A 16,254-nucleotide genomic window follows, 5' to 3' on the forward strand; every position below is an offset into this window, starting at 1 on the left:
CAGCAGCAGTCTTCTCGGGTTACCTCCAACAAGGCACTCGGCATCTGACAGCCCACTGCATCACTCTGCAGCAGCACTTGCAGGGAGCACGGAGGACACAGGAAAACTAGCCTACGTACCTCAGACTAGACCTTGTGCAACATTGTTCTGTACAGAAAATAGCCTATTGTGCTATTGTTGCTGCAAGGAGAAACCTATGTTGAGTTGCAACACCCACACGGACAAATCTATGTGAATGTGGTGAGGTGTGTAAAACGCACACAGCAAGGACGTCACAAGGTTTGAAAACGTGCGTGTGCGTGTGTGTGTGTGTGTGTGTGTGTGTGTGTGTTTGTGAGTGTGTGTTGGTGTGTGTGTGTGTGTGTGTGTGTGTATAGTAATGGGCTTTTTTCATGACATCAACATAAGCTTTATTATTGTTTTCATTATTTGAAGAGCATTTATCAGGACCTGGGTATAGCTCTCACGTTTCCTCCCTTGCCTTCTCTGCATGACTTATTCAAAAACAACAATGGAGTAATCTTCATAGTAAACCTAAAGCTAGGTAAACAATTAGTGACAACAACTCACAATTTCATCCGGGTAATGTTTTAATGCTAATAATGATAATAAATAAATAAATGGGTTATACTTGTATAGCGCTTTTCTACCTTCAAGGTACTCAAAGCGCTTTGACAGTATTACCACATTCACCCATTCACACACACATTCACACACTGATGGCGGGAGCTGCCATGCAAGGCGCTAACCAGCAGCCATCAGGAGCAAGGGGTGAAGTGTCTTGCCCAAGGACACAACGGACGTGACTCGGATGGTAGAAGGTGGGGATTGAACCCCAGTAACCAGCAACCCTCCGATTGCTGGCACGGCCACTCTACCAACTTCGCCACGCAATGAGGTCTTTATCCTTTTTGAATAAAAAAAACACTGTGCCAACTTTAGCAGCTTTACCTTCACTTAATAGAGAAGCAATGACGTGCAGAATCCAAGTTAATATTGCCATCAGGGGCAAGGCACCAAATTCTGTACACCCATACACAAAACCCCAATCCCACCCTGAACCCAACGCTTCCGTGCCATACACACACACTTGCCATGTTTACATGCACTAAAACCAGCTTTTAAAAACACATGAATTTAGTTTTTTACATTTTAAACATGGGATTAACATGTAAATAAACCCCTTTAAATACTTTGTTTGGGGTTTTTTTGGGGTTTTTTAAGTCAGTTTTTTAAACAGAAAATGCCAACAAGCCACCACAATATTATTTTACTGAAATATTCATACAAACTGTTATTATTCACTTAAATATGTCAAATGTTCCTTTACATCAGACCATAAAGTAGATATTACAGTATCTGATACACCTAAAGGATTATCATCAGTGGATAATATGAACCAGGATACAATATTATTATTATCATTATATTATTAATCTCCTGTCCTACTGACTCCTCTGTTTTCCAAAATGTATTCGAGGGTCTTTGAATGCACTACAGTTATGTAATATGTGATGCAAAAGTGAAACTTAAAAATGACTTTCTCCTATACTGCCACAAGAAGATACATATTATAAAAATGTTTTTCTATCATCTTTGTTGTTACAAAATGTTGGTGCTGTGTGTGAATGCCTAAAGGTGAGCTTTGATGACGTTATGACATCTGTGTTGGGTGAAGTGTTCCATGCTAGTTTGCTGCTTTCCAAGTGGAACGAACCATTTTGTATTTTTGATAGGGGGTGTAGGTAGTTACACATTTTTTATTTGATTTAAACAACCTTATTACTGAACTTTCACAGGTATATTTATTGTATGTTATCGTTTTTGATGTCGTTTTTTTATTACTTACATATTTAAATGACAGAAAAATAATCTTCAAACTTTACAAATGCCCAGTGGACCCCTGTGCTTGGTACCCTGGATTAGATCCCCACTTCGACACCGTGATTGCCATGCTTATTTCCACGCTTAACTTGCACTGAACAGGAAGTCACTGTTTGCCTAATTTATACTGTGTTACTAAACAAAGGTAACAAGGTTGTTGGGGAACTGCACTTTTTTGTGGGAATTTTACCTATCATTCACAATCGTTATGTAAGAGAAGCACACTTTTTTTTCTTTTTTATGCATTCTAACTAGTAAATAAATGCAATCAAAAGTCCACTTACAATGGAGCGTATGGGAGTCCCTCTATTCTACCAAAAAAAAACTTTAAAAAAACACCTCCATCAAGATTTTGTTAAGTATACGGCGGCGCATTAATTTCACAAACACATCACAACTTTCACTTTTTCCTTCAACAACAACTCATGCAGACTTATTGAGGGCCAACAGACACAATAAAACATCACTTGCTGTAAAATGTCTGTTCCCACTGGGATGCCGACCGTTAGGATGTTGATATATTACCGTTTAGATGAACAATGACTTACAATCCACGCAAAGAAAAAAGGGAGTGGAACCAAGAGTCTTTTTGGGTCTTTTTGGCCATTTCCGGGTCTAAATTGGCTGTCAAAGTGTACCGACTTCTCAGTATATGTCCATCATTTTACTATCAAGGTAAAAGGCATGATTTCAAATATAGAATTAACTTTCACGAGCTCTGATGCAAGAAAGCAGCTCACCAGCTGATGATGTCAAACAGCTCACCTCACTTTGATCAATGCGCCGCTAAATGTAGGTACTTAAAGTTCACCGTTGGCGTTAACGCACTTTTTGTGTCTTTTTTACGTATTGAAATTAGGACGCAGATTTTTTTTTTTTTTTTTTACCGACCCTGCCTTCTCCGGGTCAAAACTCCAGTTTACTTGTTTTTTTTATCGATTATCGCTTTCCGTCGGTGTTTTGTTTTGTTTATATTTGCCGAGTCAAATTTCCGTCCGTTTATTGCGTTTTTAATGGTCGACTTCAAAATAATGAACTTTCCAGTACAATTTCTTAAATTTTGATTCAATCACAAATACTGCATTTCCGGTATTAGGACTCCCGCGTGTTATTGTTTTCGTCATGGCGAGGAATAAACCCAAGAAGGGAAGCTTCAATGAAAAGTGGCTTCAGGAGCCACTTTTCAGCAAATGGCTCACTTAAGAACAGAGGTGGGTAGAGTAGCCAGAAATTGTACTCAAGTAAGAGTACTGTTACTTTAGAGATGTATTACTCAAGTAAAAGTAAGGAGTAGTCACCCAAATATTTACTTGAGTAAAAGTAAAAAGTATGTTGTGAAAAAACTACTCAAGTACTGAGTAACTGATGAGTAACATACACACACATATCATATATATATATATATATATATATATATATATATATATATATATATATATATATATATATATATATATATATATATATATACATCCATTTTCTACCGCTTATTCCCTTTTTGGGGTCGCGGGGGGCGCTGGAGCCTATCTCAGCTACAATCGGGCGGAAGGCGGGTATATATATACATATATATATACACACACATTTATATGTATATACATATATATATATATATATATATATATATATATATATATACACATATATATATATGTATATATACAGTATATAATTTATATTTATTTATTTTGCCGTTTTTGTTTACATGTTAAAGGTGTTTTAATGAATATACATGCATGTTTAACACATATAGATTCCTTTCTTTCATGAAGACAAGAATATAAGTTGGTGTATTACCTGATTATGGTGACTTGCATTGATTGTAATCAGACAGTAGTGCTGATAGCGTCCACGTTTTCAAATGGAGGAGAAAAAAAGTTCCTCCTTTCTGTCTAATACCACATGAAAGTGGTTGGTTTTTGGCATCTTATTTATCCAGCTTCCATATTCGTTTTTATACACTTTACAAGAAATACATTGGCGGCAAACTCCGTAGCTTGCTAGCTTGTTTGCGCTGGCTTTCGGAGACTCTTGTTTTGAAAGCGCAGGCGCGATGGAGCGGCACTTTTATTGTGAAGACAGGAACTGTGCAGTCAGTCTTTAGGCTTTTGACGGGATGTACGGTTTAAATAAAAAAGGGTCTTTTTTCCTTCACACTTTTGATTGATTGATTGAAACTTTTATTAGTAGATTGCACAGTACAGTATATATTCCGTACAATTGACCACTAAATGGTAACACCCCAATAAGTTTTTCAACTTGTTTAAGTCAGGTCATGTGACCGCCTGGCTCTGTTTGATTGGTCCAACGTCACCAGTGACTGCATCTGATTGGTGGAATGGAGTGAACGTCACCAGTGACTGCATCTGATTGGTGGAACGGAGTGAACGTCACCAGTGACTGTATTTGTTGAAACGCAGGCACTATGAAGGTCTGTCTGACAGACCAAAACAAACAAAGTGTGCATTAACAGATCGATAAAAATTAGTAGCGAGTAGCGAGCTGAATGTAGATAAAAGTAGCGGAGTAAAAGTAGCGTTTCTTCTCTATAAATATACTCAAGTAAAAGTAAAAGTATGTTGCATTAAAACTACTCTTAGAAGTACAATTTATCCCAAAAGTTACTCAAGTAGATGTAACGGAGTAAATGTAGCGCGTTACTACCCACCTCTGCTTATGAAGATGGAAAGATGTTTTGCACGCCATGTAAACGGGCTAATAAAAAGAACACCTTTACGACATCATGTTACACCTTTCCTGCTTGTCTGCTCCGACACCATGGTCGAGGAGCGCAGGGGAGACCTTCCCTCGAGGGCCGATATATTGTCGGGGGTAACACCCTCTCTATAGTTCCGCTCTTTCGGTCGGAATGACGAGGCCGTCAATTTGTTACAACTCTTTATTTATGTTTTCCACAAATTAAGCCAAGCGGACATCCACCATGGTATTAACACTCCTGAACATGCTGGCGCTCCCTCTCCTAACTTTCCCACTCACCCCACATATTGCCATTCTTAAAGGGGAACACACAGCTTATGGCCATCACAAAGCCAGAGATGAAATTCTAGAGGCATTGAGTGCCACTGTATTAAATGACATTGAAACTAACTTGCCAAATTCTATGTTTGTTGGCATTATTTGCCATGAAAGTGTAGATGTGTCCGTTTTTAAACGACTGATGAACTACATCCAGGTGAGAATAATCAATTCAATTTGCCATATGCATGTATGCCCTGGCACACGATTATCATTTCATGACCGAAGCAAAAAACTTTTTACACTTTTATACTGAAATAAATACACCTACAACTTACTAAATGAAAATATAGAAAAAAATACCGGCAGCGGTAAAGTTTTGATCCATGATGGAAATAAGAATGTGAATAAATGTTTATAACTGAATACATTTACATATGCATAAAAATGTGTTTTCATTTGTTTTATTTTTTTATGAATTAAGTAACGTTTATGACAACCTTTTTCCAAAACACAATATAGAATGTGAGTTATAACAGGATAATGCATACATTTATCATTTGTTTTCAAAACGGTTACAAAAAAATGGGACCCCAAACATTTACTGTGGGACCCCATTTTTATGACTAAAATTCCTAGCTCCAATACTGATGTTAGCGTTTATAATAACAATATTGCTAAAACTTGCTTAATATTCAGGTCATAAAATGTAAATTGAGTATTGTTGGCGCTTTATGGATAGTTATTTATTGGGTTTTAGGGTCGGAATAGACGCAATGACGTCATGGCTCCAATTGGCTCCATTGTAAGCGGACTTTTATTTACATTTATTTACAAGTTAGAATGCTTTTTTTTTTTTTTAAATACATGTGTTCTTGTCTATCATAAGGATTGTGAATCATAGGCAAAGTTCCAAAAAAAGTCCATCCCCTTTAAGGTTGCGTATGATTATTTCAGTCAAATAACTTTTATTGTTACTTGTTTTGACGCATTAAACTCATATTATTGCTAGTTTGTGTTATTTAGTGCAGTGTTTTTCAACCACTAGATACAGTCTGGTGTGCCGTGGGAGATTGTCATTTCAGCTATTTGGTTTAAAAATATTTTTTGCAAACCAGTAATTATAAGCCGCAAATAACATGCCGTTGTTGAGTATCAGTGCTGTCTAGAGCTCGGCAGAGTAACCGTGTTGTTTTCTTCCATATCAGTAGGTGGCAGCAGGTAGCAAATTGCTTTGGGGATGTCGGGAACATGGTTTGTCATGATCACAGTGTGAAGACGACAGTGGTAGGCAGTGCGCAGGTAAAAAGGTATCTAATGCTTAAACCAAAAATAAACAAAAGGTGAGTGCCCCTAAAAAAATGCATTGAAGCTTAGGGATGGCTATGCAGAATGAAACTACAACTGAACTGGCTACAAAGTAAAGAAAAACAGAATGCTGGACGACAGCAAAGACTTACAGCGTGTGGAGCAGAGATGACAAAGTTCCAAAAAAAGTCCATCTCCTTTAAGGTTGCTTATGTTTATTTCAGTCAAATAACTTTTATTGTTACTTGTTTTGACACATTCAACTCATAGTTTTACTAGTTTGTTATTTAGTCCATACCTCAAAAAAAAATCTAACACAAAAAATATCACAAATTGGAGGGCTTTGGAAAGTGTTTTTATCAAATAGACAACAAATGACGTCCACGTCACGCAGTGTAAACTGTATATGTATACAGTGTATGTGTATACTGTACTCAGTGTCTGTCAACCAACCATCCAATAGTATACCAACTTGGAGTGTACTATACTGTACTTGGGAAATCTCTGGATGACATCATGAAGTTGATCAACCAGGAAACGATGAAAAAGCTCTAATGACCACACAATAAAAACAAAACCTTGGTCCGAATAAAACCAAGCAAAGCCCATAAACGCAGTGGAAACCTTATGCTGTGAAGCCATGAGGGGATACACAACAACAGACAGCAGAAGTTCAAAAGCAGACTGTTGCAAAACTTCCATTGAACAAAGTGTAAGTGACGTTTATGACAACCTTTTTCCAAAACACAATATAGAATGTGAGTTATAACAGGATAATGCATACATTTATCATTTGTTTTCAAAAAAGTTACAAAAAAAATGGGACCCCAAACATTTACTGTGGGACCCCATTTGTATGACTTGATGGGGTACGTGGGACCCCATTTTGAAAATTCCTAGCGCCAAGACTGAAGTTAGCGTTTATAATAACAATATTGCTAATACTTGCTTAATATTCAGGTCTGAAAATGTAAATCGAGTATTATTGGCGCTTTTTGGATAGTTATTTATTGGATTTTAGGGTCGGAATAAACGCAACAGACGCAATCACACATATCTCATGGCTTAACTACATGGTCCCAGGCACACCAGTCGTCAATCAAGACCATTTAGTGTATTTACAACCGCGCCTTGAAAGTTCTAGACAAGAAAAGTATACGATATCATCATTGCCAAATTTGAACCAAATACAATATTTTAAGTTTTACCAATTTTATTTTGTTACACACAGTCAAACTGGTTTTTAAATGCTTGGATAACTCTGCTCCCCAATTGCTCTGCAAGGCAATTACAAGACTGCAAAGTCAGATCTACCACCCCAGCGAGCAATGTCAAAAGGCAACTGTTGCGTTCCATTCCATAGAACATCTTTTGCCCAGACTGCCTTTTCAATAAAAGGACCACAACTATGGAACTCTTTACCTGACACTTTGAAAAGTATACCTGCACTTGTCACTTTCAAAAAACAAACAAAATTATGGCTAGTTGAGAAACAATCGTGTTCCCATGTTAGATTTTACTAATTTTTACTAATTGGTGTTTATCTAGTCTGCACTTTGTGTTATTATTATTATTGGCTTTTATCAAGTTTGCACTTTGTCTGTATTATTTCTATTATCATTATTATCGACTCATCTTTGCCTTATTCTATTTTTTATTTTCCTATTTGAATGATGTTGCATCTGTGTTGTTGTTGTTGTTGTTGGGCACAAGTGTTGTAAATTAGCTTTGGCTACAAACACTATGATGCATACATTGAATAACTGTTTCAGATGTCTGTTTTTGTATCTGTCCCTATTTCAAATAAACCTCTATAATAATAATAATAATGATGTCATGGCTCCAATTGGCAACATTGTAAGCTGACTTTTATTTACATTTATTTACAAATTAGAATGTTTTTTTGTTTTTAATACATGTGTTCTTGTCTATCATAAATATTGTGAATCATAGGCAAAGCTCCAAAAAAAAGTCAATCCCCTTTAAGGTTGCTTATGATTATTTCAGTCAAATAACTTTTATTGTTACTTGTTTTGACGCATTCGACTCATATTTTTGCTAGTTTGTTATTTAGTGCATACCTCAACAATTTTTTTTACACAAAAAATATCACAAATTGGAGGGCTTTGGAAATTGTTTTTCTCAAATAGACAACAAATGAAGTCCCCGTCACACAGTGTATACTGTATATGTATACAGTGTATGTGTATACTGTACTCGGTGTCTGTCATCCAACCATCCAATAGTATAGCAACTTGGACTGTGCAACTTGGGTACTCTGGATGACATCATGAAGTTGATCAACCAGGAAACGATGAAAGAGCTCTAATGACTACACAATAAAAACAAAACCTCGGTCCGAATAAAACCAAGCAAAGCCCATAAACGCAGAGGAAACCGTATGCTGTGAAGCCATGAGGTGATACACAACAACAGACAGCAGAAGGTCAAAGGCAGACTGTTGCAAAACGTCCATTGAACAAAGTGTAAAGGGGACGTGTAAAGGTAGTAGCGACATGAACAAGTGGAAGTCATTATTTATAGCCGTTTGGTCTGATCTGGTGCTAATTTTAGACAGCATGGTGCAGACAAAAGAAGGGTGCCATCTCGCTTCCAGCCGTCCCACAATCCACCTGCCCACTATAGTTCCCTCGTCCCACTCACACTCACCCAGCACACCGGATGCGCTTTGCGGCGGGGAAGCGGACGACTCCGGCCTCTCCGCATCTCCCTGCTGTGTTCGATGTCGGTGGCGGCCGCTCTCAGCTCCGTCGCCGGCCGCACCACCACCACCGGCAGCGGCGGCGGCGGCTGCGCCAGGCGTCCCCGCGTCGGGCATGCTCTCTACCCGCGAGGGGCGACGCGAGATGTGGCTATTCTCCGGGATATCGAGCAGGGGTGTCGCATCTCAGGATGAGTGCGGAGCATGGGAACGGCGCGGCGGTCGACTTAAGGGTTCGATGAGGGTAGAAGTGAAGTGAAGGTTGTCTGAGAGGATGCAGCAGTGGATCATCGCGGTGAGAGTGTGGAGCAGCAAGATGCGCGCTTTCGATGGAGAGAGACCCAGCAACGACTACAAGGGAGTCGGGGTGGCCGGATCGATCCTGATATCGATATGGATACCAGTAACTATCAGTATCCGTAATGATGTCAATATTTTTCAGGTCACTTTTCATATTGTGACATTGTTTATATGTGTGTATAATATTGTTTACAAACTCAATGTACTAAAGGAGAGCCTATGGTAGGTTTTGCTTTTGTTTACTTGTTTGTTTTGTGCTATAGACTTTATGGTGTTCAACACATATAATAAAAGGAAATTATTGGGTTGTTTTGTTGATATTGTTATGTTTTGTTTTATATTAAACCAGTGCTATTCAACAAGCGGCCCTTGGGTCAAATACGAACCAGGAATGACACCATTCCCGTGTTTAGTTTAGTTCAAAACTTGGGAAACAAACATTTTTGCAGCAAATATTCCTGAAAAAACACTTGCAATTATGTTTATTGAGTATGTCATAGTCAACTCCACCTCATACATGTAGGACATAATATACATACATATATCCAGTGAACGATCTTGTGCTCAATGGCAATATTATTATTTCACAAAAAAATAAAATAAAATGTAATTAATAAAATAAAATTAAATTAAACATATCTCAAAAGGGTAATGGGAAGAAGTATACACTTTTTGAATCCCTCCCTTTTTTACATAGTTACTTTAACTAATATCCACTTTCCTCTGATCCACATTTTATTTAACACACTGGCAGATCCTTTCATTGACATACAGTATAAGCCTTGCTAGCAAACATAAAACACTGGGGTCCAAACTTGTGATTTACATAACTGTGGAGTTCCTCAAGGCACCCCTTTAAGTCCTCTCCTTTTTGGCGAGAAAAAAAATATCGAAATGTGATTTATGGTGTTGCTGTAGCTTGTTTACTTCAGATGCAGTCGGTAGTCATTAGTTCAACTTCTTCAGTTTTACTAGTGGTGTTCCTCTCCTTTTCATCATTAATTCAACTGGTGACCCGTGAGTTCAGTTCAATAAACTTGTGAGAGACTCACATTTTTGCAGCAGATTCTTAAAAACACTTGAGTGCTGTCATTTGTTTAACTAGCTTTTTTGCTGATGGGCCTTAAAAACAGCAGAGCGCTCCTGTAACACTGACAAAATAAATACACCAAAATCAAATGTCTACTATAGAGGACACTGATTCTCTGCAATATACAAAATAAAAATAATAGCAAAGGTAGAAGTCTGGGCCCAAGGCCTTGGCTTTTTGAAAATGTGGCCCCCAAAACAATTTAGTTGAATATCCCTGCAGTAAACCCTCGTTTATTGCTGTTAATTGACTCCTATTTCACTCAATTTCTGTGAAGTAGGATTTATTATTCAAAAATGTCCATAGCTATAAGCGTAAACACCTGTCTCTGGCATTCTGAAAAAAGGGTTTATCAGTAGAGAGCCCTCTAAACATGAAATAGCAACCATATTTACACTCGTTGAACTCATTATCGTAATCTTGCCTAAATTTGAGCCAATCAGTAGTGACTATATTGAACAACACACTCTGATTGGTTTGGTCTCATCTTGGAGGCCAATACTAATGCAAATATTGATATTTTCGTTAATTTTGGCATTTTTATGGTTGAATATGCTCGAGTTATGCCCCCAAAACATAGAAAATGCTTTGAAAAAATTCAAACTCTACAGAAGAATATAGTGAGGCTGCAAACTTTGAAACAAGATATGGCGAGGAACGGCTGTATTGTTGTTTGAATGTTTACGAATGCGTTCATCAATATTGAAACAAGAAGCAGTTGACAGCCACCAGGCGGGGACCGTATCGTGGTCATAGTGTCTTGCTCAAGGAAGCAACAGCAGTGACTAGGATGGAGGAAGCAGGATTCAACCTCATATAGTCACGCTCACAATGCAAATAGTGTTCAATAGATTTATATAAAACTTTTTTTTTTGCCTAAAATCTTTGTCCTGTGATTTATTTTGATCATAGTCATTGTCAACAAAATAAAAGCATCATCTAATGATTTTGAAACATTTCCAAGTAAAAAGTATCGGTAACAGTATCGTCATAGCGACACTAGCCCTGTATTAACTTAGTCTCGGATCGATATCAACCTTTGCAGAATCGCCCTCCTCTCCGATGAAGTGACAAAGAGAAGGGGGAGGGGGCTGTGCCACACTCACCTAGGAATAATTCACCACCACTTTAGCCTACACAGCATGTAATGGAAAAATGATGATGATTGACAGGGGAATCTCCTAATATGAAACAAAAATATCATGAACTAAATTAATTACATCTAAAAATGCAACTTGGAGTCATACATATACATTTTATTGCAAATATTCACATTTTAAGGGATGTCTGCAGACCTGACGTCGCTCACGCTGATGGTAGTGATACAGTTTTATAATGATTATTATGAGATCCCTTTTCACCTTTTACAATGTAGAATTAATGTCACAGCATCATTAGCATCCATCCATTTTCTACCGCTTGTCCCTCTTAGATTCGAAGGGGGGCCGGAGCCTATATCCTTACCAAACATTTGTTTTTAATTTACTGACAATCAATCATGCAGTGGGTACAATTTGCGGTATAGATATGCCTCTTGTGACATAAGTCATTCATTTTCTACTGCTTATCCATTTCGAGATTATTGGTGAGCTGGAGCTGATCCTAGTCGACTTTGTCTGATAGGTGGTATTCACCCTGGATTGGTAACTATAGTCAATAACAGGGTGCATATACAATCAGCCATTCACACACATTTATTGTATTTGTACACCAGGAATATTCAACTAAATTGGTATGGTCTATTCAGGTGTACTGGAGAAGAGGCTACGCCGGATAATCAAACCTCGGTTTCAGGAGGAGCGGTGTGGTTGTCGTCCTGGTCGTGGAACTGTGGACCAGCTCTATGCTCTTGGCAGGGTCCTTGAGGGTACATGGGAGTTTGCCCAACCAGTCTACATGTGCTTTGTGGACTTGGAGAAGGCTTTCGACAGTGTCCCTTGGGAAGTCCTGTGGAGAGTGCTCAGAGAGTATGGGGTATCGGACTGTCTGATTGTGGCGGTCCGCTCCCTGTATGATCAGTGTCAAAGCTTGGTCCACATTGCCGGCAGTAAGTCGGACCCATTTTCAGTGAGGGTTGGACTCCGCCAAAGCTGTACTTTGTCACCAATTCTGTTCATAACTTTTATGGACAGAATTTCTCGGGGCAGTCAGGGCATTGAGGGGATCCGGTTTGGTGGCTGCAGGATTAGGTCTCTGCTTTATGCAGATGATGTGGTCCTGATGGCTTCACCTGGACAGGATCTTCAGCTCTCACTGTATCGGTTCGCAGCCGAGTGTGAAGCGTCTGGGATTAGAATCAGCACACACAAGTTCGAGTCCAAAGTACTTACCTGGAAAAGGGTGGAGTGCCATCTCCGGGTTGGGGAAGAGCTCTTGCCCCGAGTGAAGGAGTTCAAGTACCTCAGAGTCTTGTTCATGAGTGAGGGAAGAGTGGATCGTGAGATTGACAGGCGGATCGGTGTGACGTCTTCAGTAATGCGGACACTGTATCAATCCGTTATGCTAAAGAAGGAGCTGAGCCGGAGGGCAAAGCTCTCAATTTACCGGTCGATTTACGTTCCCATTCTCCATGAGTTTTGGGTTATGACCGAAAGGACAAGATCACGGGTACAAGCGGCCGAAATGAGTTTCTTCCCTTAGAGATGGGGTGAGAAGCTCTGTCATCAGGGAAGAGCTCAAAGTATAGCCGCCGCTGCTCCTCCAAATTGAGAGGAGCCAGATGAGGTGGTTCGGGCATCTGGTCAGGATGCGACCCAGATGCCTCCCCAGGGAGGTGCTTTGGGCATGTCCGGGGAAGACCCAGGACACGTTGGGAAGACTGTCTCCCGGCTGGCCTGGGAATGCCTCGGGATCCCTCAGGAGAAGCTGGAAAAAGTGGCTGTGGAGAGGGAAGTCTAGGCTTCTCTGCTAAGGCTGCTTCCCCCGCAACCTGACCTTGGATAAGCGGGGAAAAAATGGATTGATGGATGGATGGATATTCAATTCAAAGTTGTTTTAGGGGCCACATTTCCAGAAATCTCCCAACCGAGGGGCCTGACCTTTCCGTTTACTATTAGTCCTATTTTGTATATTCCAGAGAGCCAGTGTCCTCTACAGTAGATGTTTTATTTTGGTCTATTTATTTTGTCAGAGTTACGGAGCGCTCTGCTTTCATTCATTGCTCCTTCTGCAAAACAATTGCCAAAGATCATCTCTGTGACAGCACTTCAGAGTTTTTAACAATTTGCTGCAAAAATGTGAATCTCTCACAAGTTCATTGAACCGAACTGAACGCGCCACAAATTGTTTAGACAAATGATAAAAAAGAGAGGACCGAAATTGAATCTTGAGGAACACCACTAGCATCCCAGCAGGCATATGACATTAAAACAACATTGAGAACTTGTTGAATTAGGTCCTGACGTTGAGCAACTCATACCTAAAGTTGAAACAACATGCTATGTTGGATTTTGACATTGATTTGACCATTGAATTTTGGTCATTTCCCAACCAATATCTTACAACACAAATACAACTTTGAAACAAAACAATTTTTGATGACATTTATTCAATGTTAGGTTGTTTGCGTTGATTTTACCATTGACATTTGGTCATTTCCCAACCAATAACGTGTATCCAACGTGAGACTCAATTTACAAATACAACTATTTTGCAACGATGTGTAGACGTCAGTTTTAAAAAACATATATGTATAATCCAACACTAAATTGGCCCTAGTGTGTGAATGTGAGTGTGAATGTTGTCTATCTGTGTGGGCCCTGCAATGAGGTGGCGACTTGTCCAGGGTGTACCCCGCTTTCCGCCCGAGTGCAGCTGGGATAGGCTCCAGCACCCCCGAGAGGGACAAGCGGTAGAAAATAGATGGGTATATGTATAATTAACGTTGTATCAATGTCTTGTGCCTGCTGTGATAGCTAAAGAAGTTGAACAAATGACTACTGACTGCTTCTCAAGTAAACAAGCTGCAGCAACAACCTTAGTTACATAAATCACATCATGAAAAAAATTGTAACTGCCAAAAAAGACAGTGTACCTTGAGGAATGCCTCAGTTATGTAAATAACACGTTATTACCTCAGTGTTCTATGTCAATGTAAGGATCTGCCGACGTGTTTATATTGGGCCAAGATCCTCTATAAATTAAGAGCACAGTAGTATTTTCAGGAATTTGCTGGAAAAATGTTTGTCTCCCAAGTTTTAAGCTGAATGCAATTGAACAGCCCTGCTGTGCACCTTTTGGACAATTCAGGGTCTCTTAATAAGATCAGTACATAATAAATAAATATCATGCATGTTTTAGGTTATAGAAGAAAACTGGAGTACCTGGAGAAAACACACTCAATTAAAACATGCAAGAGATCCAACTCTGAATGAGATTCATAGAGTAACTCACAGCTGTGCTGCTTATGTGATCAAATATAACTTTAAACCTGAGAGTCGTATAGCCTGCACGAGACATTGTCATATTTGCTTAACTTAGAGGGCCTTGTCCCTTTCAGAAAAATCAAACAAAGTTTATACATGACAAGTTGCCACCCTATTCAAACAAATATCCTTCAAAACAAACATAGGTGGATGACTTGGGTGACTGTCAGCTGATGCTTCTTCTGTTCTGTTCCAAACATGTGCGTTTGTGTCGCATTACAGCCATCATAAATAGTGGTTGTGTAGACAGGGATGTGTGTACAATACTGATGATCAGCAGCTGTTGGGTGACAGATGCCCTGCTCTGTGCACACAATGAGCATCTATAAATTATTTAGATCCCAGGGTGAAGTTTGCTCCTGGGCCTCAGGCCATGTATCTTTGTTGTGTACACAATCTATACCCCGAATGACGTGTTCCACAGCGCAGCCAAGCAGTCAATCTCCCTACCTTGTATGGTTCAACTTCAAGGCATTGATGGCAAGCACCAGTTTTGCTTGGGTACATTTTATTATGAAGGTCTGAGGTTCTGCTGAATCTCCTGCACACCAGTAGACATGTGGAATGTGCTATGATTTTAGTTCTAAGGTTTGCAGCATGCATCACATATTTTAAAAAAATGATAATTTTTTACCATTAACAGTCACAAACAGTAATATTATTTGGAGTACCGTATTTTTCGGACTATAAGTCGCATTTTTTTCCATAGTTTGGCCGGGCTACAGTGCGACTTATATATGTTTTTTTCCTTCTTTATTATGCATTTTCGGCAGGTGCGACTTATACTCTGGTGCGACTTATACTCCGCAAAATACGGTTCTAGGTGTACACATTTAAATATGTATACTGTATTACAATACCATAAGTATGTTTGGTAGGTGTTTTGCATGCACTAACTAAAAATGTGTATTGACATTTAAGTGAAGGGGCTGGTTAGACCCTGAACAGAAGAAGTGTTCAACTTCAAGTCACCTTATGAATAAAAAGCATATCATGTTTTCCATAAGTGATGAGCTCATTGATTTTATTTCTGGGTTTTTATTGTGTTCAATACAAACAAGTTTGATGTGTGTCTGTTCCGTTTTTATCAATAAAATGCAGCAACTTGATTTATTTGTGAGATTTTTTTCCCGTTTTCAATGTACCTGAGAAACCAACATAAGATAACAGATAGATAATGAATATTGACTGCTTGCCACAATACTAATTCCAAACCAACTGGCAATGATTAATGGTAATTGTTATCCATAATATTGAGTTTGTCTCATAAACCATCAGAAACCCGCCAGTACAAACAATATTAACTAAATCAAGCATAATAATGTAATATTTTTGCTATACACAATTGTACATTTTTAAAAACTTGGTAACGTGGAACGCAAGGGTGCACGGAATGATTTAAAAGGCACACAGTAGGCGGGACTTATTTAGACTGACGGGTAATTGAACGAATGGGACTTCACGATTACCACTGTTGATGAAAACGAACCAATCACAAATGACAAGGAAGCAGCACTCCTCTTTGAGCGAAATGCAAACAACGACGGAGT

General features: G+C 39.0%; 1 protein-coding gene across 1 annotated transcript in view; it reads right to left on the bottom strand.

The window, feature by feature from the left end:
* The window catches only part of ano8b (anoctamin 8b), a 136,478-nt gene extending 127,102 nt beyond the window's left edge, over positions 1-9,376 (bottom strand). Inside the window, exon 1 of the mRNA XM_061975852.2 lies at positions 8,839-9,376. Within this exon, the coding sequence (XP_061831836.1) occupies positions 8,839-9,007 (169 nt within the window). The 5' untranslated portion in view covers positions 9,008-9,376. The remainder of the gene's footprint in view (positions 1-8,838) is intronic.
* Positions 9,377-16,254: the final 6,878 nt, after the last annotated feature.

Source organism: Nerophis lumbriciformis, linkage group LG14 (genome assembly GCF_033978685.3).
Source record: "Nerophis lumbriciformis linkage group LG14, RoL_Nlum_v2.1, whole genome shotgun sequence".
In the NCBI taxonomy this organism is placed as follows: domain Eukaryota; kingdom Metazoa; phylum Chordata; class Actinopteri; order Syngnathiformes; family Syngnathidae; genus Nerophis; species Nerophis lumbriciformis.